The 25,843-nt window shown below is 39.3% G+C and overlaps 1 protein-coding gene across 2 annotated transcripts; it reads right to left on the bottom strand.

Moving 5' to 3' along the window:
* Window positions 1-828: 828 nt before the first annotated feature.
* On the bottom strand, window positions 829-24,480 carry rnf111 (ring finger protein 111). Of its 2 annotated transcripts, XM_015391830.1 has the most exons (15): window positions 24,022-24,480; window positions 19,576-20,536; window positions 16,198-16,330; window positions 11,138-11,292; window positions 8,975-9,166; window positions 7,969-8,333; window positions 7,543-7,789; window positions 6,755-7,112; window positions 6,554-6,679; window positions 6,343-6,460; window positions 5,787-5,870; window positions 3,713-3,808; window positions 3,388-3,474; window positions 2,913-3,016; window positions 829-1,096 (listed from the first exon to the last, which is right to left on the bottom strand). In XM_015391830.1, exons 2-15 carry the CDS (start codon window positions 20,465-20,467, stop codon window positions 979-981), a joined length of 3,075 nt encoding a protein of 1,024 aa, XP_015247316.1. In that variant the 5' UTR covers window positions 20,468-20,536; window positions 24,022-24,480; the 3' UTR covers window positions 829-978. The 2 variants fall into 2 exon arrangements, with proteins under 2 accessions (XP_015247316.1, XP_015247317.1); XM_015391831.1 differs by lacking the exon at window positions 3,388-3,474.
* Between the last annotated feature and the right edge of the window lie 1,363 nt (window positions 24,481-25,843).

The following is a 25,843-nucleotide window of genomic DNA, read 5'->3' as shown; positions in this document are numbered from 1 at the left end:
TTTAACAGCATGATCACCATTTTTCAAATCTCTTCAACACATGTAGGCCTGAGATTATCTCACAAAAAAAAAAAAAACCTTAGTTAGGCTTTGCACACCTGTCTGTGGGTAGAACCCCGAAAGAAAAGAGAAAAAAAAAAAAGATTCACAGCAGTTCCCGACAAACGCTCAGTTTGGAAACAACAGTCAAGAGAGGGATGTGACATTCTTTTCCTTGCTCCCTAAAATACACGGGATGATGATGATGATAACGGTGCCGTCGTTGAATGAAGGTGCAGGAGGGTGTTGTTATTGTAGCAAAGCATGTGCATATCCTGGGAATGAGGTGAACCATGGAGTCAATTTCCACTCTTGAAATACTGGGTGTGCACTAATACAGCAGCTGATCTGTTAACGTATTTCCTTTGTTAGGAATGTCTTGATTTGCTTTAAAAAAAAAAAACATCTTTCACTAACAACCCACATCTGCTAAACATAAACTAATCAATACAATGACTGGTAAGATGAATCCTGCAATGTTTTTTCAACTGAAGGTTGACATTCTATTCTAGTAAAGCAAGGCATTAGGTTTGCGGAAATGCATCTTTACTAGAGCAGCGCCCCTCACCTGCAAATCACTAGGCTGTGTAAGCCCACGTTAAATGTGCAAAGAAATGCATTGCAAGGAAACATGCAGAGAAACAAAACGGAAATGACACTTGAGGAAACAATCAAAAGCTACATAAAAGCTTCATAAATACAATAAAATCTTAAATTCAAAGTGAAGAAATCTAGTTGTTCTACTATGTGAGAGCTGGCACTCCAGGCTCGATGCTTTTTTTTTTTTTTTTGTCTATTCTTTTTTTCTTTTTTTGCTCGTAGTTGAGCTGCGCAGGTAATTCATGCCATCTTTGGTTGACTGCAGTACTGAAGAGAAAGTTAATATGATCTGAAAATAAATTCCAAACAAACAAAAGTTGTTGTAGGGGGAAAACAGCATCAACTCTCGGCAGAAAGCTGGGCCTCAATGTCCACTCTGCAGATGGGGCACTTCTTATTGGTGAGGAGCCACTGATCCACACACAGCTGATGGAAGAGGTGCATGCATGGCAGGCGCCTGGAGGAAAAACACATGGATATCAATTTTAGAGCCTTGTAGTATCATAACATTTCCTAAACAGTGATAGTTGAAGGCAGGTTTAGTCTATGAAACATCTTTCCCACTGAAAATAGCGCATTAACCCGGGTTTTTCAACATCGATCTATCCGCTGACAATCAGCATTTAGATCCCTTCCCACTGGTAAAACAAGCTGGATCTAACCCCTTGCTGGCAAGCTGCGTGGCCCTAGTCCCCCTGCAGCTGCGTTTCTGGTGACACCATCATGCTGGGTGAGCACTGATGATGTCAGTGTGACAGAATTCAGGAAAGTAAACAATGGAGATCAACATATAAGGAAGCCAGGGTATAGTCAGTGTGCTTTACTGTTTCTCTCTTTTGTCCCTCTAAATCCCCATACCAGTGCTTTTCCATGTTTATCAAATGTAAACAGGGTTGTTTCGGCTTATTAGATCAGAAGCAACTGGAGCGGTGTGTTGACGTCCGTACGTTGTGTTCAAAGGTGTCACGTAATTTAGCGGGTGAAACTGGCTCTGGTGTTCTCAAAGCATGCCGATCAGAGCCAAGGCGAATTGTTCCCAGCTTTAAATGGGTTTTTCCTCAATTGTGAAAGGGGTATTACAGTAAAATACATATTAGTTAAACATGCTTTGGTTTGCTAAAATACTAATGCTACTAAAATTTTACAAACACTACAAAGTTATCATCTACTATTGGGACCCTATTCTAACAGCAGCTTCTATAGCACCATTTGCTTCAGATGCCAACATAAACAAGTTTTTAAGATGCTAATGCTAGCATTGTTATACTATTCTGAGCCTAAAGAAACAACAGTAACAGAAATGTTAACATGCTAACATTAGCATTGTTAAGCTTATTCACCAACCCAGGCTAAATTAACCAAAGATAAAATGCTAACATTAACATGCTAATATTAGGATTATGAAGCTTATATGCTATCCTGAGCAAAAAAAAAAAAAAACCATCAACAGAAATATTAACATGCTGATGTTAGCGTCGTTAAGCTTATATGCTATCCTGAAATTAAAAAAAGCAAAAGTAAGTGGAATGCTAACATTACAATGCTAATACTTTAGCAAGGTTCAGTGGAGCTATTTAGTAATAAACAGGTGCCTCCATTAACTGCTATAGTTATTATCATTAAAAACTTATTAAAATATTAAGTTGACAAAAATCTGGATTTCACATAAGTAAAATCAACAACTGAAGATTACGAAAATCATTTTCTTTATCAGTTTTGTTTTCAATCTTTTCTTTAAATATATATATATCATAGCTTGTCATTAGTAATTAGTCATTAAACAAAAGCGTATAAATAATATATATATAGCCAATTAAATGTAATCAAAAGGTGTTTTTATACACAAATTCTACTTTGCATTGTATCTGCATGTAAGAACAATAGGTTCAGGTGTCAGTAGCAGTTACTGGAAGTAAAATGCAAAGATAAGGTATGAAACAAACTAAATGGTACAAAACCTCCAAATAAAACACAACTGCCTTTATAACACCAGAGGGCACCATCTCCTCCTGGAAAAACCTGAGTGCGTGCCAAAAAACAACTCCATGAGGCCAGTAATTTTACAGCACTCTGGGACTTTTCTGCTGATTACCACAACTCCTCTGGGTTGTTTTTAAAGGAAAAATTAAATCCCGCTAGACGCTGGGAACCTGGAATATCTGCACCTGTCTTCCCACCTGTGTTGCGGGCTCACAGATACTTCCCCCAAATGCATAATTGAACACATTTAAAGCTGTGAAAAACATGCATCCAAACACCCAGGAGAGTTTTACCTGACATCCTCCCCCTCCTCCAGTATTGACAGGCAGATGGTACACTTCTCCTCGGTGTCTTCATCTGCCCCTTCATCTTCGTCTTGCTTGCCGTGCAGCTTTCTCTGTCGGGGACAAACATTTGGTGACATGAATATCAAAAGGTAGATCAGTCAACCAAGTGAATCATCTTAACAAATCACTTAAACTGCTCAACTAAACCCCTAATATGAGATTAAAATGAATGACTTGAGCCCCATAAAGGTAACTTTGGTATTTCAACAAAATAAACTTAAAATTTGGGAACAGAGGGAATGGTCATTTTGTCCAAAACAGAAAAGAAAAATTTCTATCTTAAGTCTCAAATCAAAGTAATCCAAATGAAAAAAAAAAAGATATCAGCCAAATTTCCCAGCCCCCAAGGACAACAGTAATATCTAATGTACATGTGAGCAGAGACATGTCTCCAAATCGATTTGTTCGTTTTGATTCTCACCGATTCTGGGGTTGCGTGCATATTTTTCCCAATAGATGCCCAAGCTTCAGGGGTTAACTGTTGGTCAATGTCTCTCTCCAACACCTTCTGTATTGGGTGGCAGGGTGTTAGATTGCTTGTTTAGGTACAATTTAAAAACCTCTAAGGAACCCCCCTCCCCCCCAAACATATCTTCACGGCTACAATCTCAGGTAAAAGACACTACAGTGTTTTCTAAAGCATCAGACCGCTCTGTCCCAGAATAAGCTTCAACAGACATGCAAATGTATGTCCAAAAATGTGCAGAAATTGTGAGACAGTTCCAATCACTCCAAGCAGGCTTTACCTTCTTGTACTTGTGTGGGTAGGTGCACCTCTCTATGGTTCCCTGAGAGGCTCCTCGATTCACAGTCCCAAGTCGTTCCTCTAAATGCAGCAGGTCCTGAAGAAGACACCCAGAAAAACATTTGAAAATCCTCACGTCAGACCGACAAATTGTTCACATTTAAACTCAAGGTCAACTCTTCCTGGATCAGTGGTAAAGTGTGTGAATGGCAATGTGTAGAACAGCAAGACTTACATTCAATTACATAAAAATCGGGATTTTTTTTCAAAGTTTTTTTTTTAATCATGAACCTCATTTAGGTTAATTATGTTTAGTATGACTTTAGGGCATTTTTTATCATCTTTGTTTTCTCACACCGGTAAAGAATTATTTAATGAGATGTTTATATTAACTTAAAATTTCAAACTAAAAATATTTTTATTAGGCCTTTTGGTTTTAGTATTCTGATCAGAATTTCAATTTGTTCCTTCTATCTTTGGTATTTCCTCATAACGATCATTATTTCTAAAGTCCATGTACCAAATATCATTTCTATCTGTTAAACCCCATCACACCTTGACGATTTAACCAGCTTATGCCTGATATCCCAGAATCTTCTAAAACGCTGGCATACACTGAACTTTCTATGTATTTTTTCAAGTTTGGGCGTATACGTAGATTATACATAAAGAGTCCAGAACTTATGTCCAACGACAGCCTAACCTATGCATAACGCAAGGCAGCATAATGCCCATTAAAAAGTCACAAGCCAGTGTCCTGAGGGACACTGGCTTACCTGTAACTTGTGCCGCACAAATGGGCATACGCTTATACAAAACGTACCCATAACTTACAGTATCAAACGTATGCCAGTGTTTTTGCTAGATTTTTTGTAAGTCAGGCATATGCTGGTCAAGGTGTGACAGAGGCTTTCTATCCTATTTAGTCCTTTTAATGCTCACACAGGTACTATGAACTTATCTAAAGTAAAGATGAACTGGGACAGTACAGAGGAAAGAAGAATTAAAGTTAGCCATTTGAAGTACCACTGAGGTCTGATGCAAGAAATAAGGAGTCCATTTCAAAGGAAACCTTTGCATTTTTTGACAAGTTGAGACAAAAATGTGGCTCATTCAGGCAGTGAGATGAAATACGGAATAATAGAGAACAAAGAAAGAAACTTGTTTTTTTCCATAAAGTTTTAAACTCTAGCCATCATGGATTCTCAAAATCTTACAGATAAATTAAAGATCTGCCTGGGTAATACAGAAAAAGATACATCCAAAGATGATTGTTTTGGTATTAATAGCCCCACTAAATTCTTATTAAAATGCTTAAGACAGTTTACAATATCCCCTCCAAAAGGGAGACCCTGCTCTGTATTACCCACTGTGCCATGTTATCCCAACTATAAAATCAATAATTAAGACCTCTAAAAAGAAAGGCTAGAAAAACATTTGTCCTTGCATGACCTCATGTGATACAGTAGCTCTATAAAAGTAATTAAAACTGGCTTAAATTGTATAAGTTATTTTATAAAAGTTGGAGACTGGAAACTGATCACGAAACTTAAGATTTATTCCCTTTGCCTCCCCTACATTAGTTTTAAATGTACAAAGCTTCATCATATTATCTCTTAAAAAGTTACTCTAATAATGAAAAAAAAAAATCTCATGTTATTTTTCCTTTTATATGAACTATTAAAGATATAAACTTGTCCATTGAGGCTGATCATCACTTCTACTTGAGTGCAATCAGTCTTTTGGGGTCTGCTTCATAAAACTGAGAGTCTATACCTACGTACTGGCAGGAAGGTTAAACAAAATAAAAATGAAAAAAAAAAATAAAAATTGGACCACGTTCCTCCACCACATGGCATACCACTAAGCTGTAATCATTTATTTTTCCTGTATATTGGTGAAAACAGATTAACAACACATGTTTGGGCTGAATCTCAGTAATTACAGGTGGTGTGGAGATGAAATCCACATTGATAGTATTGATGGTACAGAGTGCAGCGATGGCTGCAGCACTGTGTGTTTGCAGCAGAGTTTTGCCCCTTTTTCCTTTAGGAACAAACGGGTGCTGTTCTCACCTCGTAGGTTCTTCCAAAGCCAGTCATTCTAGATGAGATGTACCTAATGTGCGGGTAGGTCACTTCAGAAATGCCAGTAGTGTGCTGTAAAAACAAAGGAGGTCCAATATGAAGAACTACTACAAAAACAAAATGAACTTAAAAAGGGTCTGAATAACGAGGAAAGACCTCATTATCATCCTGTATTGTTCTTGTTTTTTTTAATAGTTCCAATTACTTGATGTTAAAATCATATTTTTTTTAGCAGAACTGTTTAAAGTCTATGATTTAAAAATGAACTGAAAAAGATTCTGAAGTTATTTAAGTGTAGCTATTAAGCAAAATAGATGCCTGCTTATTAAAACTAATGAATCAAATCAAAAAAGTACAAACTAAACATGTTAGTTGGTAGTCGAGGAACCTGAGCAAACACTTGAGATGTGAGCTTCTATTAATTGCTAACACATGATTTATAAAGGCTGCTGAACTATTCTTTAGGTAAATAACTTTATAAGCGTCAGCAGAACTTGTCCCAGAAGTGTTATCATCAATGTTTAAATTTGCAAGTTTCTCCTACCATTAAGGAGATGGGGAAGTGGTGCAGTCTCGGGGGAGGGTGGTAGTGGGGGAGATGAGAATGCAGGTGCCCTGATGCGTATGAAGCCACGGGAACACCAGCCTCGATGCCAAGCTCCCTGTTGAAAAGGAAAATGTTATCAGTTCATTTCTGCTGCAGGTAGGTTTATCTACACAATGAGATTTTGGTGGAATTAAACCTGAAAACAAACCATGTTGTTCTTTGCTCGGGCTGGCGGGGATGGGAAGACATAGTCTGTGGCACGTGGATGTGGTGTCCATGGCCGTAGTTGGGGTGCATCCTGTGGGGATGTGGAGGTGGACGCTCATGCGCCCGCCTGCGCACAAAAAGCAAAATGTGTTTTACCAAAAAGGATCTGCAACCTTAAGACGTCCATGACAGCAATACTCACGTAGGATGCTGCATCATCCTCCTCCTCTGGACCTCCATCCTCTGCAGCACGTCGTGATGATGGATCCTTTGCACCGAAGGACCCAGAGGTGGCATGTGGTGCTGCAGGGTCTGGTGATCCGGAGGAAGGTGCTGAGCCAGGGGGACGCTTGAAGTAGGGAGGTGGTGGGCCGAAAGGGGAGGGGGAGGCGCGGGGGGAACGGAGTGACCTGGAGGGTGAGATGGCAACGGTGTATGGAAGGAGTGGGGAATGAGAAACTCGCCTTGCGGAGGAGGCTGAGGTGTGAGTTGGGGGTTTCCATGAGAGTGAGGGCAGGCGGGGGAGGCTTGATGATGCAGCGACCGGGTTAGAGATCCATCTGGAATTCGATGACAAGAAAAACGGGAAAATCATCAGTGTATCAATCTGATCCAAACCAACAGGAAACTACAACGTTGATGCTTAGAAACAAAGCTTTTACACCCTTTAATTCAACTTGCAAGGTCTTTGCCCTTAAATTACAAACTATGCACGACATGTTTCTTATCATTAGACATTTGATCTGATTAACAATAGATAATTTAGTCTAAAACTGAATTATTTATATGAAAATAAATTGGATTTGTGATATTTTTTACTACTAAATTCATGGTTGAACAATAAACAAAAGTACATGAAGATGAATGGATAAAAAAAAAGGATGGAAGGACGTGTCAAATCTCCCTCATAGATATGAGGAACTGTGCATAAGCAGAAAAAAAACTCTCTCTACCGTCAAGGATTCATTATTATTTGTTTGTTGAACTCACAGGTAGGGTGAATGTAATGTCTGCAGGGCTGAGGTTGTGTCTGTGGCTGAGCCACCATGGAGGAGCTGAATGAGTCCACCACAGCTGGCTGACTGGGCCCAGGGTTGGCATGTGAACCATAAGCAGGGGGCCGCGAAGAGGAGCCGGGGCTGCACGGGTCAAAAGCTGACGTGCTGCCATGGAAACTAGCGCTTCCAGTTCCGCTGGCTCGAATGCTGCTGTTGCTCAGGTCCACTGGCAGGGTTTGCTGCAGAAACAAAGTATAGACGATGCAGGAACTGCTAAAAGAGTTGGGGGTTCATTCTAAATAATCTGGTTTTCTGATTTAAATCAGAATTATGGATAAGATTAAAGTCATCATACAATAAATAGATAAAAAAAATAATAAAAAGAGAAAATCTTTATGTTTGCAACAAATTTAGATACCTGGTCATGATAGTGGGCTGCATTACTGCTGCTGCCGTTGCTGTTGTTGACTCCAGCACAGGGAGCAGGCAGAGCACTGGGCCGTTCCACAGGACAGCTCGGCTCTTGAAAGGGTAGGGTTCCTGGTGGCTGCGGTGCAGGGTGATGGATATGGTGGACAAAGTGGTGAGTATTGCTGTGCTGGGAGCCGGCGGTCTGCTGAGAGGACGACGCTTGCAAGCAGCTAGAATGGGAGTGGCTGAGGGACGTGTGTCCAGGAGAGGGGCCGCTGCATGGAGAGTGCTGCTGACAGCAGGATGGCAACCTGGGCATGGCTGCTCCTGAGCCTTCGCCTCCTGCACCAGGCAAACTTGGTCTGTTATCATCTGAGGAAGGGGGAAAAAAAACATCAAAACATTTATTATTCTAGCACTGAAGAGTTAAAAAAAAGAGCAGACGCTGTAAGAACATATCTGACCTAGTCTAGAGTAGCTGGTTTTCAGGGTTACTACAGCTTAGAGTCAGTTATATTTAGGACTAATGTTTGTGTTTAAATAAGCTGTAGGCTTAGGGACAATTTCACCTATTTATCTTAACATAAATCATGACCTTTTAGCCCAGTTTTAGCCTAGTCCACATAGTCTGATGGAGAACTTGGTTTGGACAGCCAGTTCTCAACGATGCCACATCCCCACTACGTGCGTCTGCAACCGCATCCTTGTTTTTTTGATTCCACTATCATGTTTATGAAAGGTTAGCATGAGAACCATTCGTTAAATTATATAAAATAAATAAATGTATCCTATGATTTTGAGATTTGAGACCAATTACAATCATAAAATCGCACTAATCATGTGTTAAGAACATTTCAAGCGTTATTTGTTTTGTTTTTTTCTTTTAAGACCTTTGAAATGTAGGACATTTAATGCCAATTAAAGCCTTATTTTTAGATTCATGAATTCATTCCCTTTTAAGACTTTTTAAAGATCTGCAGAACCCTGGTTTTACTATCCTCATGTCATCGTACCCTCAGTGCGAGCAGAGCCACTTGCTCTCTGTGCATGTAGACTTCCAGGTACGGAACCCGCGCAGCTGGTAGAAGGGCCCGGGGCATCATTGAGCTCGGAGGTAGAGGCGAGATGGGAGGATGATGAAGAAGATGACGACCTCACTGTCTGAGTGTGAATGCTGCCAGAGGTTGTTGGCACCACAGAGAGATCTTGGCAAAAAAGAAAAAACAAAAAGTCATAATTAGCATGACACAGTTTACCAATTTCAGTCTATTTAAAAACTGAAAGACACACTTAAATATATTTGGCTTTAAAGTAAATAGTTTGAAATCATAGACAGCTGCCCCTCCTTCACCTGTTACTACTATGCCTTTCCCTCATTTACAAGACAAATCTGGCTGTTTTCATACTTCTAGACAAGAAAACCAGGATGGAAAACAGTACATCACTAATCACAACAAGCAATCTGATTTGAAAGGTACTACTGAATATAACAGGGGTTTGTTCTATATTTTTGCTTTAATCTTTGCAACACAACAGCATAAATGTTTTGTTTAATTGGTATATCTAATAATTTTGCATGTAAATGTAATGTAAAATCCCTTTACTGTCTCACAATGGGGAAATTCACTCTCTGCATTTAACCCATCCCCTTCAAGAGCATCGGACTGCCACTGTACAGCGCCCGGGGAGAAGTGTGGGGTTCAAATCGTTTACTTGCAACCTTCTCAGACCACAATGCTTTAACCACTTAGCCAAAATAGTCAATGTATAGTTTTGGCATCAGTATGGTTTATTTTAGCACTTTTAACTGAAGCAATTTCATTGTTTTATACATCATTGCTTACTATATTTTCGAGAATAACATGAAATTATGGTATTTCCATTCCAGGTTATTTAACATTTAGATTATGACCTTAGCCCTTGTCTATTCTGTACCAAAAGGAATGAAAAGAAATAAAGATAGGAAAACTGCTGCATATAGTATGCTAAAGGACAGAATACTTTCCCCAAGTATTTGCATCATGAGGCCAAAACACCTCGTCTTCTCACCACTGTTTGTATTTATCACTTCACCAAATTGTATTTACTAAAGGATAACATAATACTTCATAACCATAACCTGCATTTGCCTTTTCAATAAACATAAAGAACATTTTGAGAATTTACTCCAACAGTGGCACCAAGAGTTTATGTACCGGAAAATAGGGGAACAGTGATGGAACATAGTAAAAACACCTATTATTTCAACAACAAGAAATTCATTAAACTGACTTAGTGGACCACTTTCTACCTTTACAATTTTAAATGCAATCCCCACAGAGCAGAGGTGTGCACAAAAGTCCTAAAGGCTGAGGAATTTGCATGCTTCAGGAAAGGGAGGGCTAAATGAATTTGGAAATATGAAAAGCAGATCGAGTGAAAGTGCTGCGAGGCTCCTAAAGTTTGTTTCTACTACTGAGGAGCAACTGTAAACCAACACACAGCAAAGTCTCGTTGTATAGAGTTAAAGAATATTGAATTGTGTGGTTTTCATAAAGAACTTAAAAATATTAAAGCTGCTGTTATTGAAAGTTCAGCACAGCTTCCTTTACCCCGATGAAACAAAGCAACACTGAACTAAGTGTCTAAACCTTCTTTTATACAATACGTAAAAGTACATTTTGTGTAGAATTGTTTTGGTTTAACGTAAAATAAATAAACAGGCAGTATTTCATGTAATGAAAAAATGTGCATGATCACAGAAGAAAAAGGATCTCAAAATTTGCTCTAAATTTCCTAACTTTTTGGGTTTGATTGTTTGACCAGGAGAAAAATATAAAATTATAAGGGTCCGCGTTTATTTAAAAATAAGAGCTGTATTTAGCCGTTCAATGAACAGGCATTTTGAATAAAAACTATTAATTTATTTTTTTTAATTGCAGAAAGTAAAAAAGAACGTAAAAACAAAACGTGTGGCAAGTAGAGGAAAATACTTTGGATTGAACATAAATTGTTCTTTCTAAAGAAGACTTCAATTTCTTTGGCTGGAGGAGTTATTTCCTATCATTACTAAACTCCTGTTGACATGGGGGCCGAGGTGGTGAACAACATGATTCCAAGGATCACAAATGGCCCCTGAGACGCACTTGGACACTGCTGAACTAGAGGTGAGAAGTTCCTCCTTGAGTCATATTTACCGTCCTCATCAACGGTGAGATCCACAACCTCCCCAGGGTTCTGCCGCAATGGCTGGATGACTGTTGAGAGCCGGTGACGTCCACGCGGTTCTGGGAGGCGACTCTGGGCACAGCTACTGCCCCATATCCTACTTAGACCTCCGACCGAGCGGGACCTGTAGACACACGGACATAGAACCACACCTGTTAGAACAGAACCTATATGATGCATTTGCTGAAACAGAGTGTGATACTCGTTCAGGGTGAAAGTTCAACGAATGAAAACAAGGGAAGAAAATGAGCAGCGGGAGTAATATAAAGTGTAAATATTACAAAAGTAAATATTGATTTTAATACAAAGGGACATTGAGATAAACATTGGTTTTTAGGTGTAAAAAGCTAATAGCTGATCGGTGTGAGCCCACAGGATGCCATCAGGAAGTCAGTTTGAATGAAAATCCTTCCTCTTATTCCCAGGACCCTTTTCATTTTCCTCCATGCCCCTGAAAAGTCAAACAGCTCGACTCCACTTCCCCTCACCCCATTCTTCCCTTTCTTTTAATTTTCTCTCTCAAAGGCTTCTGTCGCTCTCCTCTTCTGCCTCTGAGACGGGAGTGACAAACAAGGGAATATCCATATAGCCCCCCCCCCATGCTGCGGTAAAAACCAGGTGAGCAGAGGGAAGAGGAATAACCCCGGGAGACAGGAAGCTGTGTGGGAGCGCCATGGAGATGTTGAGGTAGGGGACTTTTCTACCCTCAATGCAAAACTCCCACCAGGGATAGAGAGAGAGTGTGTGCATATCTGAGGTTAAAGGAACCACCTGACTATTCATTGTTGGATGTTATAGATCAACGCAAATGAGAAATACAAAGTAAATGTCTGATGATCATTGTTTGGTTAGGCTACCTCTAGCTCACTGAAATATTGGTTAAGTGACCTACATGAATAGATTTAAGGTTTAACATGAATATAATATGAACAATGTTACGTTAATGTGGAGCAACAGAAACAAATCAAAAACTTCTGTGTGTTCTGGTCAGGCGCTATGGAACATTTTGCAAATATTTGGTGGAAATATGAGAATAAGTGGAGCAAACCAATGACTTTTACTCAGCTGGTGGTCTGTTTCGCCTTGGTTTGTTGTTGATAGGGAGTCATGAGGGACAGAAATCTGATTTAATACACTTTAGCTTGTAAATGTTTGAATAACTGTGCCTCATCATCTTATCCCGAAGATGCTGTTCCTAGAGAGGCTACAATCAGGCGTCTACCGATTGGCTTATTGGTTGGATCAGACTAGTGACCAGCAAGTCTCTCTTTCTGTCTATTAAAGAAAAAAAAAGAGATTAATTAATTCACATGTTTCTCAGACTGAAATTCTAAAAAGCAACATTTTGATGCACTTTTTTAGTTGGACTGAAACCACTGGCTCTATTTAAGAATATACAAATGTTTTTTTTTTTTTATTTTATGTTCAATGGTTGCTATTAAGGATACATGATAACATCAGACGGGACTTGCTTTAAAACTAAATATGGGAAATTCCACCATTATAAGGATTGTGACAAAGGATTATACCTGCGGTGCCAAAGGGTCACATTCATGAGTCTGCCACAGGACAGACGCCGAAGTAAAAATGTTGATGTTTTTTTATAAGGTTTCAGAAAAAAGACAAGCTGCTATCTGCAACCTAGGAGGGAGAAAACTGCATAGTTTCTGTAAGAAGGTCTAGGGAAAAAATGTCGCCATCTGACCGCCGAGTTATAAAATATCAGCATATTAGCCACAATGCCAATATCCTGCATCCCCCTTTCTCTATTTATTGAGGAATTCAAATAAAGTTCACCCTGTAAAGTTAGAGAAAAACGGTGCAGTCTTAACCATGTCAGACCACAAAGAAACCAGGATGTCAGTAAAAACAAATTATTGGCACCCTTTACAATAAGGGGAGTCCCCATCTGCATTTAGCATACACAGTTCAGGTGGTATGAAGAGCAGGCTTGGTACCTTTTATACTTTACAAATAAAAATAATAACCTGGATGTAAATTCAAACATAAACACACTCTTGTACCTCACAATAAGACCCTGCTTAGAGGCTGGGGTGCAAAGAGAGGAGATCTGAGGAGATTGGGGGTCCTAATTGTCTTGTCTGCTTTGGTTTGACCCCCAAGGAGCAGGACGTGACACTAGGGAAAGGTTGCTAATTAAGCAGACCCGGGATTATTTTGTAAATATCTGTTTACCGCTGGAAACCTGTGGGGACGAGGGGTGCCAACAGAGAGGAAAACAGAGCATTATAAATATGATCACTATGGGAATGGAGGGGGCTTGGCAGGGCTGAGGCTGTGCCAAACCAAAGTGACTTGAGACACAGACCCTGGGGATAAAGGGAGAGCAACAGGCTGTGTGTGTTCAGCAGCAATGTGGAGCAAACTGCTGGGGCTGATGCTGCTGCTGCTGACAGCTAAGGATGGGAGTTTGGGAGTTTAACGGGAAGGGAGAGCAGGAATAGCAGTGTGAGCAGAGGTAAACAATTTCCACACAGTGGGAAAAAAACACCCCTTTTCAATATTACTCAATATTTCTTCAAGTTTCTGAGAATTGAAGGAAACAAATACAATATATTTTTAAAAAATCTGATCACATTTAAGGTTTATTTTCACTTGCTTCACTCAGTAGAAAGCAAAATGCAACCAACAGGAACAACCAGACGAAATTCCTCCATTGTTTACGGAGCAGCCATACGTCAAATCATACCGACAAACAAATACTGCATGATATAAATGAAATAAATGTCCCACAACTCTAAAAGTGTAACGTTTAAAACACGAACATGAAATGACAACTTTGAATGAAACACTAAAATAAAAATCTGCACAGTGATATAAGCAGAGGAATAAAAAAAATCAGCGTGAACCGACTCCACACCCTCCTACTCCACTAGTGACCATCCCCCCACTTTAACATCTTCTATTATCTACTGGGAGAGGCGCTTTAAAACAGAGGGGAACATCTGTCAAATCATGACCACTTATTTTAGGAAATGGTATCAAATATTCTGGGTAACTGGATATAAAAACTGAAACTGGGATGTGGCTGAAGAGTGGGAGGAAAAGGCTGACACATGTTAACAGAGAAGAAAGCACCGGGGGAAATAAACGTCCTAACATGTTCAAGGAAATGTAGAGATGATCAATGGGATTAACTCAGTTTGGAAGAAAATTAAAATGAAGCTCCTGTTTCTCTTGCAATGGTAAGCGCGACAATGTGACTTGTGCTTTTGTGCGTTCATGTGGATGTAGCATTAGCAACATTAGTGGTTCCTTTCACATCGTTTCCTGCTGTCTTTCCTAAATGGTAAGAAGCAACACAAGTTACAAAACTTAGCAACCCTCCATGAATGACGCAAATTAGAGAGGAAGACTAAAATGGCACTCCGTGGAGAGTGCGCCATTTTGTTTTTTTCTTCTTTGGCCAAAGATGCCTACAAGAACAGAAGACAAGCCACTTTGACAGTCCGGATTGTCTAACAGGTAGGCTCAACATCAACACATGCATTTCATCATAAGACAGTGACTCTTTTAAAACTTGTTAAGGAGCTTTTCCTTTAAATTCACCTCATTGTCCTTTTTACAACAGACACAAAAGTAGAGAGCTCCAAGTTCATAAAACTCCAGAGCGGACTGAAAATTAAAGTTCTGTCCTAGAATAATTTAACAGAGTCAAAATAATGTGATGCATTTAATTTATATATCCTTAAACATTTAGTTTGCTAGTTGATAGAAAATGTTTAGTTTCTGACATTCTTTTCATGTCCTTAGGAATCAGAATTAGTCAATTGTTTACAATGATGGCAGCAGGGGAAACATTTCTGGAAGAAAACAACAATTATTGGTCTTGACTGCATTTTTCAAACCTTCTTATATAAAATGTAATACTTATTACATAGAACCATATGTTCATTTAGCCCAAAATAAAAAAGCAACATGCTTAAGGACATGGCTAACCCGTGATTTACTAGTTTCATTAATTGTGTGACAGATGGAAACTTGTCAGCAAGTAGAAAGTATCTTTTCACACCTAGCTAATTATATCAAGTCCAATCCATTTTATAAGCTCAGACTGGAAAGGTTCTACTTTATAAGCATGTTTATAAAGGTTTAGAAATGTTTAGAGGATGAGTCGTGTGAATACTTTTCTTTATTTTCAAAATTAGACAACTAGTTTCTACCCTTCCATACTCTTTCATACCTTTTCTATTAAGGCTAGGTGATAAATCACATTTTCTGTTTATTAAGATACATTTTTTTATTCTACATTTTTCTACTGTATTGGGCTTCCATAGCTCAAACTGGCATCAGCTCAGTACACTTTGTTCTTTTTAGTGTACTTCTTCATCTACTAGCTCACTATGTAATACTACTTCAGGGAAACATTTAGTGTTACATTTTCATTTTTCTGATTTTACTAGTATTTAAAGTGATAGATGTCATTTGTTATTTTATATTATGAAATTTATGGAGAAAAATCTTCCGTCCCTACACTTGATACAGAAAGAAGAAACACTCTCTAAAACTAAAAGTAGTAAGATTGTTGTTCATTCCTTGTCTTACACATAGAGAAATAAACAGACCTTATACAAGTTTAGAACTAATAAACTTCTATGGCATTAAGACGCTCCATAGCTATGGTGTCTGAGGGCTCCTGAGTAAATGTTTGGCTCAACAGTTAGCAAAACAATATTTTGAATGCTTCAAGTGCCAAAACCCCTAAAAAGCAAATGAAACAATAAATATATCATAAACATTGGTCAGTGTGGCTTGATGATGTAACTCATTGACCTGAGTGTAATACAGGCACCTTGTTATGTTTAGTTGAAAGGTAAATAACTGAATACAGCTGGTCGAGGTGGGTGGACAGAAGATTTAGGTATGATAAGAAACATCAAAACGTGATATTATATGTGTATATGTATATATATATATATATATATATATATATATAAATAATGTATAATATATACTGTTTAAGATGAACAATAAAAAAAAAATAAAAACAAAACCGTTCAGCGCCTACCTGTATCCATCTCCAACCGTGACAATCTCCACCTCGCTGTCGGTTGAGGTGACGTTGATCTCCTCGCTCGCAGGAACAGCAGCTGCTGGAGCTGGAGAGGCTTCAATCACCACCACATCCTCATCCAGACCACCTAAATACACCAGCATGAATCAGTGCATCATACACAATACAAATGTTCACTTGCATGGGTGAGCAAAGCTGCATCAGAAAAGATTCGGAGGATTAAACCTAGCTTCTTTCCTTGGGATCTCATAATGTAAGGAGTTGGGTTTTTTTTTTTGCCTCTATTAAATTTTCCATCAACTCATCTACCAATGAAAATAAAAGTGTAGCTTTGTCATTCTTGATGTCTAGATTGTTGAATACGTACTACGTATATAGAGGTGTAACATCTTAAAAAGTAAAGAATGATGATTTTATATGTTCTAAAAATAACTTAAAATTCGATTGGGATGGGAGTCCAGTTGAGTCCAGGCAGTAACTCATAAAAACGACTGGAATGTCCTGAGGGAGCACAGATCATGTTCAAAAAATGCCATAAAACATGACTCCCCTAAGTGATTCAGTATATTAGGGATTAAAGTTATCCTTTTCTTTTAAAGAAGCAAAACATATACATATACATATACACATACATATATATATATATATACATATATATATATATATATATATATATATATATATCTCTGAGAGCACATATGCACATCTGTGTAAGTGTGGGATTGTGCTTTAAATACAGATGGGGTAGTGACGGTGGATAATGGATGTCTCTACACGATCCATACCATCAGTTCATTTGAACATGCCCAACCAGATATACATCGACTTTGATTTAATTTATTAAAAAAGACCTAAATTAAGTTTTTCCCTTCCCAAAAATAGTAAGCGTATTGAACTATAGCATGTTAAAAAGGTTAATAATGTATTTCCTGAGAAAATAAATGCATTTAAGTCCTTTTTGTTTTATGAGTATCGTGACAACCCTAATTGCAGGAAAGAAAAGCTCCTCGCAAAGCATCATGGGATTTGTTGTCACAGCAGAAATAACAAAGATGGCACCTTGCGGGGAGGTGCGGAGTTATGTAACAAACATGGTGCGAAAAGTAGTGATCATCTGTCTGAATGGTAAGTTAACCGAGTTCACTATAAAGTCCACTATATAGTCCCTGATCTATATATATGTAGTGATTGAGGGATTTAGGCGTTAGGGTCGGACATTCTGACACAGCCAAAGTTTAAGTTCAGGAAGTAGTGGATTTGTGCTTAGAGCCAATTAGAAAAAAAAAGTTATCCTTCATATGAAGTTTAGCTTGCAGCTGAAGGTGTTGGTTTAATAAAACTCCATTTCAGGATCAGTTCAAGGAAGCGTCAACATTTTTTTTGGACCGCTACAAACTTGAGGCATGGGCAAATCATCAGGGGTCTTTGGTTCACTAAAACTAACGCTAAAAACAACAAGAAATGCAGAAAAAACGCATTTCCTTATGGTTTAATATAAAAAAAAAAAACTACTTACACAACATGTTAAAAAAAACTATTGGTACATCAAATTATATAATATATATTTCTGAAAAAAGTATTTCTAAAAACAGGTTTTGAAATAACCTAGGAAACTAATTTCTTTTATGATTTTGGTGTCTTTTGAGAACATAAAAGATATAACATATTTTCTCTTGAGCAGAGAGCGTGACAGCGAGGTCACACAAGTTACAGATCTGAGTTCTCACAGTTGCAAGCCTGCTTCTAATTATTGTCGTATCTCAGTGTAAGTGAGAGCTGCTGACTCATACGCTGCGTGTGACTCAAACTCCTGTAACAAGACGGAGCTTTTTGAGTAAATCTGAAGCACATTGCTGCCTCCCACTATATCACTGTCATCCCACGTTCTGATAGAGCAAACAACGACGTGCAATTGCTATCTGATGACAATAAGGAAACACTTTATCCATGCCAGGACCTGGAGTCCTGCTTTCGCTCCACCTTAGACACAGAAATATATCTATTCTAGAACGAAAACAAAGTAACAGCCACTTGCTTCACTGCACGTCTCCCTGACTTGCTCCTGAACTCCATGTTTCCCCCTCTGTGACTTTTATCCAAACTCTCTCATGAGAACTGCTGCTAAGCACCCTCGGCCTGGCACGGCACGCACCAACACAAACAACACAAACTCTCCGACTGGCAGAGAAAGTGCAACCAAAACAACCGTCATTTTAAGGCTGAGCAAACATTGAGAGCAGCTTCCAAATACAAATAAAAGGTAAAGAACTTGAAAAAGCACCACGCTGTTCCCATAAGCCACGCCGCTCACAACTTGGTGAGAAAAAGCCGATTTAAGGCGGCAGAAAATGCACCATTTAAAGATTTCAACGAGGGGAATGGCTTCAATGAAAATACCTCACAGGTCAGACTGAACTGCAACCTGATTACCTGTCACACCCACATGAGCTCTGGACATTCAGAGGGAAGGTTTCATCACTTTCCCTTCTCTCCTGCCCTTGCTGTAAACAAATGCCACGGTTCCCCTCAGAGACCCACTGTTTCTACGCAAAGGCTGCTGCTGCTTCGGGAGCATCTCCACTATTCTCCCACCTGCCTCCCTCTCCATTCTCCCCTTGGGCCGAGGCTGCAGAAATATTACTGAGGCTAAATGGCTACACAGGAGATACAGTGTACCAGAGTAAAGGTGGGGCCTGCTATCCTCTCCTGCTTAGAAAAACGTCCAAGCATTGCTGTTTGAACTTCACGGTCTGCATAAATGTTATTCAAACAGCAGTTTTTATCACCGCACAGCAGATCAACAAGTCGGATCAAAATAAAATATATACTTTAAATGTTTTTGCTGTCATTTTTTAACATACTAGGATAAAGAACTGGTGCTAATAAACATTTGTAAGATAAATCTGCGATGGACATCTCTGTGCCACTATTTGAACTATATGAGGTAAGAGTTTTTACTGATCATTACGAGCCACTGCGACCTTGGCCACAGGTTAAAAAAAAACAAAACTAAACAGCTAAACACTTACACCATGTCAGCTTAGTGAAATCGCTCAAGTCCTCAAACCATAATCAATTCGTTTACAATCACATTTCTGCAACAGCTGCAAGAAAAAGTATAATAAAGGATGCATAAAAAAAACCCTGCAAATCGCTGTAAACATATATATTTTTTTTTTACCAATATTCTGAATTTTGGAGTTTGATTGTTGATGCGGGAATCTGAGCACCTTTTCACACTTATAAAGGCACTATTATTGCAATGAATTATATTTTAGAAACAGCTTCTGTGCAAGGCATAAATACAGAACATTTTTAATTCAACCTTATGAGTCTAAATAAAGCTATGAGATCAGTGAGGTTTGTTCTTACCTGAAGCTACAGCAGCACTGTTAGGCTGGCTGCTGCTGCTGCTGACATCCACATACAGCTCATCCTCGGCTTCCGTCGAAGAAGCAGAAGAAGAGTCACTACTGAGGTCTTCACTGGAACTGCTAGTGCTATGGAGCAGAGCGTATTTCCTACGTGCAATCACTTCCCGTTTCTTCCTCTGCAGCAGCAGCCTCTCCTTTTGCTTCTGAGTCCGCGGACCTCCCCCAGGACCCGTTTTCCCAAAGCGCTTCCGGTGCGGCGGCCGCCGTCCGCTCAGGCACGGCCGCTTCAGCAGCACCGGCTCGGGCTCAGGTCGGACCCATTTATGGGAGCGATTGCTCCGAGTTCGGCCTAGATTAGGGCGTAGACTAACTGCAGCACCACCTCCGGTCGGTAGGGCAGGAGCCTTGTGTTGGCCCCCTGTCGCGCCGGGTTCCCCCGCCTCGTCATCGGAACTCAGGGTTTCCGAGTCTCCAAATCGGAGGCTGGATGACGGGGAGGAGGCACAGTCACTAAAAGAGGACTCGTTGTTGTGTTCATCCTCACTGGGATGCTGTAAAAGTTCCACTCTGGCCCGCTGAGGTGCCAGGGAGTTCTCACTAATGTGGTCCTCTTTTAACGAGCAGTCTGACGGACCAGCCTGTGTCCCCTTTCTTTTCCTCCGCCCCGGCAGGGTCCTCTCTGAGTCCCTGTGGGTCCCCGTGTCCCTCAGGGGCCGGTGCCTGGATTCACAAAGGGCTTCAAAATCACTGGCAGCCTTTCTGGCAAAATCACTGGCAACATCCATGTTGTTGGGGAAGTTCTTAGCTGCTTCCATGGACTCCTGGTTCACCAGTGGCTCCTTCAGATGCTCCTGTCTGCTAGAGGCCTCAGATGGGACCTCACTCTTCATGGTGGCAGCTCTTCGTCCAGGCACACTCACATGTATGCTTACGCTTCTGACCGCAACATTTCACACAACCTAGAACAAAGACACAGAGGTACAAATAAATCAATCACGAAAACGTCAAGAAATCCTAAGTAAAGCTGCGTCTTACATCTCCATTAAAAGTTCTTTAGTTTTACGTCAGCTCTATATCATCTTCTCCATAGGTTCTAATGTCAGCCAATAAAGCAGGTGTTGGTTTTAGCTATGTGGGAACACTTCAAGTCATCTTGATCAATAATATCAGCATTTCCATTAAACCCACCAGCAAATGGAGGCAGGAAGGGGTTTAGATCTTTAAGGTAGACTTGAAAAAATGAGACCAGGAGAATCCTCACCATCCCATTACAGTTTTTTTTTTTTCAAATGAAATTCAAAACTTATCAAAGGAGTATTTTTTTTAAGCAATGCGTTGCTATTTACCCCAGAGAACTCAAACGTGCCTGACTTAATTCAAAAAATGGGACCGTGCTCTCAGAATCTGACCGAAACTCATTAAAATATGGCCAACTATCCTTTTCTTCAACCTTTATATTCCTTCCTCTCAGCTTTCTATTAATAAGCTGCCAACTTCCACAACAAGTAGCTTAAGTAGCTTTACTTGGAAATAACGATTATGTACTTAAATGTATATATGATTGAAGAAACAAAATAATGTTAAAGGAAAAACGGACATCGGTTTAATTTGTAATGAGATGGTTTATGAACCAATCGGACCCTACAGCCAACCTGTGACCATCGTATTCTTCACTGTCAAATATGAAAACAATTTGTTCCCTTATATAGTCATTCTGCTTGAGTATCTAAATTAAAGCAGTAAGACTAAATGCTGCTGATTAAAGAGAACAAATAAACAACACACGCATGGATGAGTCAGTGCTAATCCGTCTGCTTCGCTGTCGATTTTAGGCAACCTGGGAATCACGGGGAAACGGTCATCCTCGAAATCTTTCCCTGGAAATTACATGAAAGAATGCACTGACTAAACAGATGTCCCGAAGCAAACCTTTGTTTCACTGGCTAATGAATGAATAAAAGTAATCACTCCTGTTAGTCAAATATACATCCTGTGTGCCAAGGAGGGGGTGTCTGATTATTCATTTGGGTGCTCCATAATATGTTGGCATCAGATTACACTTTAGCAGGTGGTATAACTGCTGTTTAATGTGCCAGATAGAAAACCTGTGCACGCCTTTGGCTCGTGCACAATCATTCAATATTTTATTCAAGTTAAAGTAGTGGTTTTCAGATGTTCTATCACAGAGAAAGCTCTGCTTCCCTGTGCATGTTCCAGAAAGCATACATCTGGCTGCATCTCTGACTGAAAAAAAAAAAAGTGGTGCCAACTCTGGCAGCCAGGACGATCCAGCGCTTTATCTTTTTTCCTTCTAAGTGGCAAAATGAAAATAAAAAGGCACATCTGCCATCACTTGATAAGAAATTGATGTTATTTTGTTTTTCTTTTACAAAGAAGTCTAATAACGGTGCAAGACCTCTACCTGACCTGGGTACAGGTAGACCGATGAATCAGCCTGTAGATATTTTGGGCCTTTTTTGTTTGTTTTTTGTTGTCTTGCATCAGTATCAGCTGAAACATGCATGTGTTCACCAATTTATTAGTGTTGTTAGCTGCCGTGCTAAGAGATGAAGTGAAACCACAGGCATAGCCACTCCCATCATTTAATATATATATATATATATATATATATATATATATATATATATATATATATATATATATATATATATATCAGTTTTTTTCTTGATTTGTTAAAAATTCTTTTTTTTTTTTGTTTAACTTCTATTGTGTAAAATGAGAAATAAAAATCAATATCAGCCTCAAGAAGTCATCGGTTTGACTGATGTCAACATAATCCATATGGGCCCTATAAAACCAGTATAACTCCATTTCTAGTCAATAGGATAATAATAATAATAATAATAATAATACATTTTAATTAACAGCGCCTTTCTTGGGTGTTATATGATTATTTGTATAGAGCACTTTTGTCACGTTGGTTAACATTTAAAAATATCAACACTCTTAATCTATGGTTACATATGCAGCTGATTTGCCTTTTAATGTCTACAACTAACAGGGTCTGTATAAACTTCTACTGATCAAATTAAAGAGGCTGTTCTAACTCATTCTGCATCTTAGCAAAGGCCTCTTAGCTTTCAGATAAAATAACATGTTAAACCATAAAAGGCCAATTCATACATCTCTCTCTACATCCGTTATCTGCTAAGGGTGCTCCATGTGCTTAGTGGATGTGCTGTGGTTTTCAGCAAAGAGCTGCACAGCGTTGTTTAGGACGCGGTGCCTCTAAACTTGTGGTGGTGCTTTAAGCCTGCGGTGACAGCAACAAACAGACCACACTGCTTCACACCATGTAACAATACTAAGACGACCCTGCTGCTATGTGGAAAACTGATTTAGGTGCATCTTGTACCAACGACCATGTAGGTACACCTGCAAGTCCAAGTGATGTAACACATAAGGAAATAAAAACCAAGGCCAACTGCACTCTGTGGGTCAGATTGAGGCAATTTCATTTGGCAAAAGATGCATTTCAAAGTCCTTATGTTGCATAATGTTAGGCATGAACTGCAGCAAAAATAATCACAAACCTTTTCCAGTCACAATGATAGATTTCAGGATTTTTAATCAGTCACGTTTGCTGCAAGGTGTTATTTATTTATTTTTCTTTAAGAAGTTAATTTTTAAGCACTTTTGGATGCATTTTGCAGTGTGCATGTCATATTTGTTGTCATTGGGATTGGATAATTCACTGATTTCCTCTTTTGTAGCTTATTTCCTCATCAGCATGCTGGGTGTCACTTGACCTGAAGATGTGACTCCTCAAACAGGGATGCTGAATTGGTGTTGAGGAGGACTAATTACCAGAAATGCTATATCATGTGGAACAAAAAAAAAAAAACATATTCTACTTGGTTTATTTCTTTAGTGTAACTGAGGGGGTCTTTAGATGCAACACAAAAAGCTGCGCAATGACAGGGCCCCTAAGAAGAAAGAGGATCCAAGCAGAGTGAGAGCTCAGATTTCTAATAATCAGTTCACCATATAACCAAGACTTGTCTGTTTCCATCAAATCAAAAAGTGGGGATTGCTTGTTATTGAAAAAAAACGAGTGTTATTACCAGTAATTACTCATTAGTCTGCTGGGATCTGCTTCTATATGCTGCTCTCTGGTGTAGCAGCTACAGATCAGGCCAGCAGAAACATGGTTCGGTTAAATAAATTGGGTTGACAGCACCGAGTTACAAACTGAGGCTAGTTTCTGCAACGATTTGCAGTTGAAACAAAAAGCCCATCTGCTGCCCGCCTGGCTGTGTCCCACAAAGGCTGCTAAAGTGGCAGAAGCCAAAGCAGACTTAAAATGCATTTTATTAAAACAAATACGTGTTAGAAAACTGTGCGATAAATGGAAGGAAGAAAAAAAATCAAAGTAGACAGCTAGCAATGTAGCTAAAGAGAAGACAACAAAGACAAGACGTACCTGGGTCTAAGTCCTTATTTTAAAATATGTCACTGTCCTTTTTGAGACATAAGAGCTGAAATCCTGAGGAAAAATAAGAGCCGGGTGTGTAAAATGAACAGTTATCTGGATGATCACCCGAGCTACAACCGGGCAGGCCTACGATGAGCTCGCGACCGGAGGTAGGTTGTAGCTCGGATTGTGAAACTGACACAGTCCCGAGCTGAGCCGCGAGACCAAACCGAATGCAGCGGGCCCTCCGTAGCTAAGCTAAAGCTAGCTCCACTTTACTTCTAAAATACGCGATTATTTTCCGCCATGTTGGGTCGCTTTTCCATCCCGTCAACCGTCGGAAGGTTGAAGAACTAGAGAGCCTGTTCCCGTTTAACAGGACGGAAAAGGTTCACTGTTTGCCCTGTATGAAGTTCCCATTCCTGCCTTCCGAGGCATCCACTGTTGTTTACCCAGCAGCTCGTTTGTTGGCTGATATAGCTACAACACGGTGGTTCTCCTTAAGGCCACACGGGGGCGCCACACTCGCATCTACCGGTGTCTCCACACTTGAAACTAATTTTCAAGCAGACCTTTTGGGATATTTTCGGAGGAAAAACGCACCAAAACTTGACAATGTATATTATTAAAGCCTTTATTGCTGATTAAAAAGAAGTTCCTGAATATTAAGCAAGTCTGTGTTTGTGGTGCCGTCTTTCTTTATTCCAAATACTTGTGCGCCTCCTAGTGGACATAAATAAAACTCAAAACAAGGATTTTAGTCTTATCATACAGTAAAGTTTTTTTTCTCCTCAAAATATGCTGAAATGAGCTATTCAGACTTAAGAAGGGCCAGCAAAACAACCCAAAAATGAATTTGTTACAACTCAATGGGAGTATTACAAGAAAATGAATATTGGGGGAAGACCAACAACACATCAACATTTTTTTTATGTTTTTTTAAAAGGCAAAAGGATAAAAATGCACTGTAGCTGATGCCTGTATATAAGCTAAATGCAATGAGAGACAACCGGTTTTGTAAGGATTCACAATGGCAAAAGACAGTGAAATTCTTCTCCCTTAAAATTGTAATTCATCAGCAAACAAACACAGTTAAACACAAAGCCATATTAAAAAGATGTATTTAAGGGAGAATAGATAGGACATATTTTGAGCTTTGTAAGTAAATTAAATTGAGCCTATTAAAATGAACACATTCATGTTTCGTTAAAAAATACAACAGTGTTACAAAATGTAAAAATCTATGCACACAAGAGGTGGCTTCACAGTAAATTTTGCATGCAAATGTAACGGTCAAACTACTCTGATCTGGTAAAGTCTGGTGTTTATGCCAGAAGAATGCTCCTTATAACAGTCCTTTGTGGATTCTGGATGCTACAGCTTGTAAAAGTTGCACTCAGTGCTGCTGATAGTGGCCTTCATGGTGTAAGTGACAATGTCCAGGAGTAATATCAGTCCTCCTGTCTGCCGCCATTGGCACTGGGTCAAGGGGACAGAGCTGTTTATCCTGATCAGCTTACCTTGTTGTTTTCCCTCAGCTGTTGATAAGCTGTTTCTTCAGCAAATCACAACAGAGAATTTGACTAATGCTTAAACTGAATCAGAAAGTCAAAAAAATAGCAAGAGATGTTTTTCAGTTGGATGTATTTTAATGTGTATAAACATTTGGAGTACAATATAAATATTTAATAAAGTCATCTTTTCAAAGTCCATTTTTTTTTGTTTCGTTTCTATATACATTTACAGTTTTTATTTCATAAAAAGAGATTGGTATGATCTTCAAACTAAAAAACAAACAAATGAGCAATGGGAGGGAAAAAAACGTTACAGG

The sequence above is a fragment of the Cyprinodon variegatus genome, unplaced genomic scaffold (assembly GCF_000732505.1).
Source record: "Cyprinodon variegatus isolate N-32 unplaced genomic scaffold, C_variegatus-1.0 Scaffold561, whole genome shotgun sequence".
NCBI lineage: Eukaryota > Metazoa > Chordata > Actinopteri > Cyprinodontiformes > Cyprinodontidae > Cyprinodon > Cyprinodon variegatus.
This window is presented reverse-complemented; position numbering and strand designations above follow the sequence as displayed.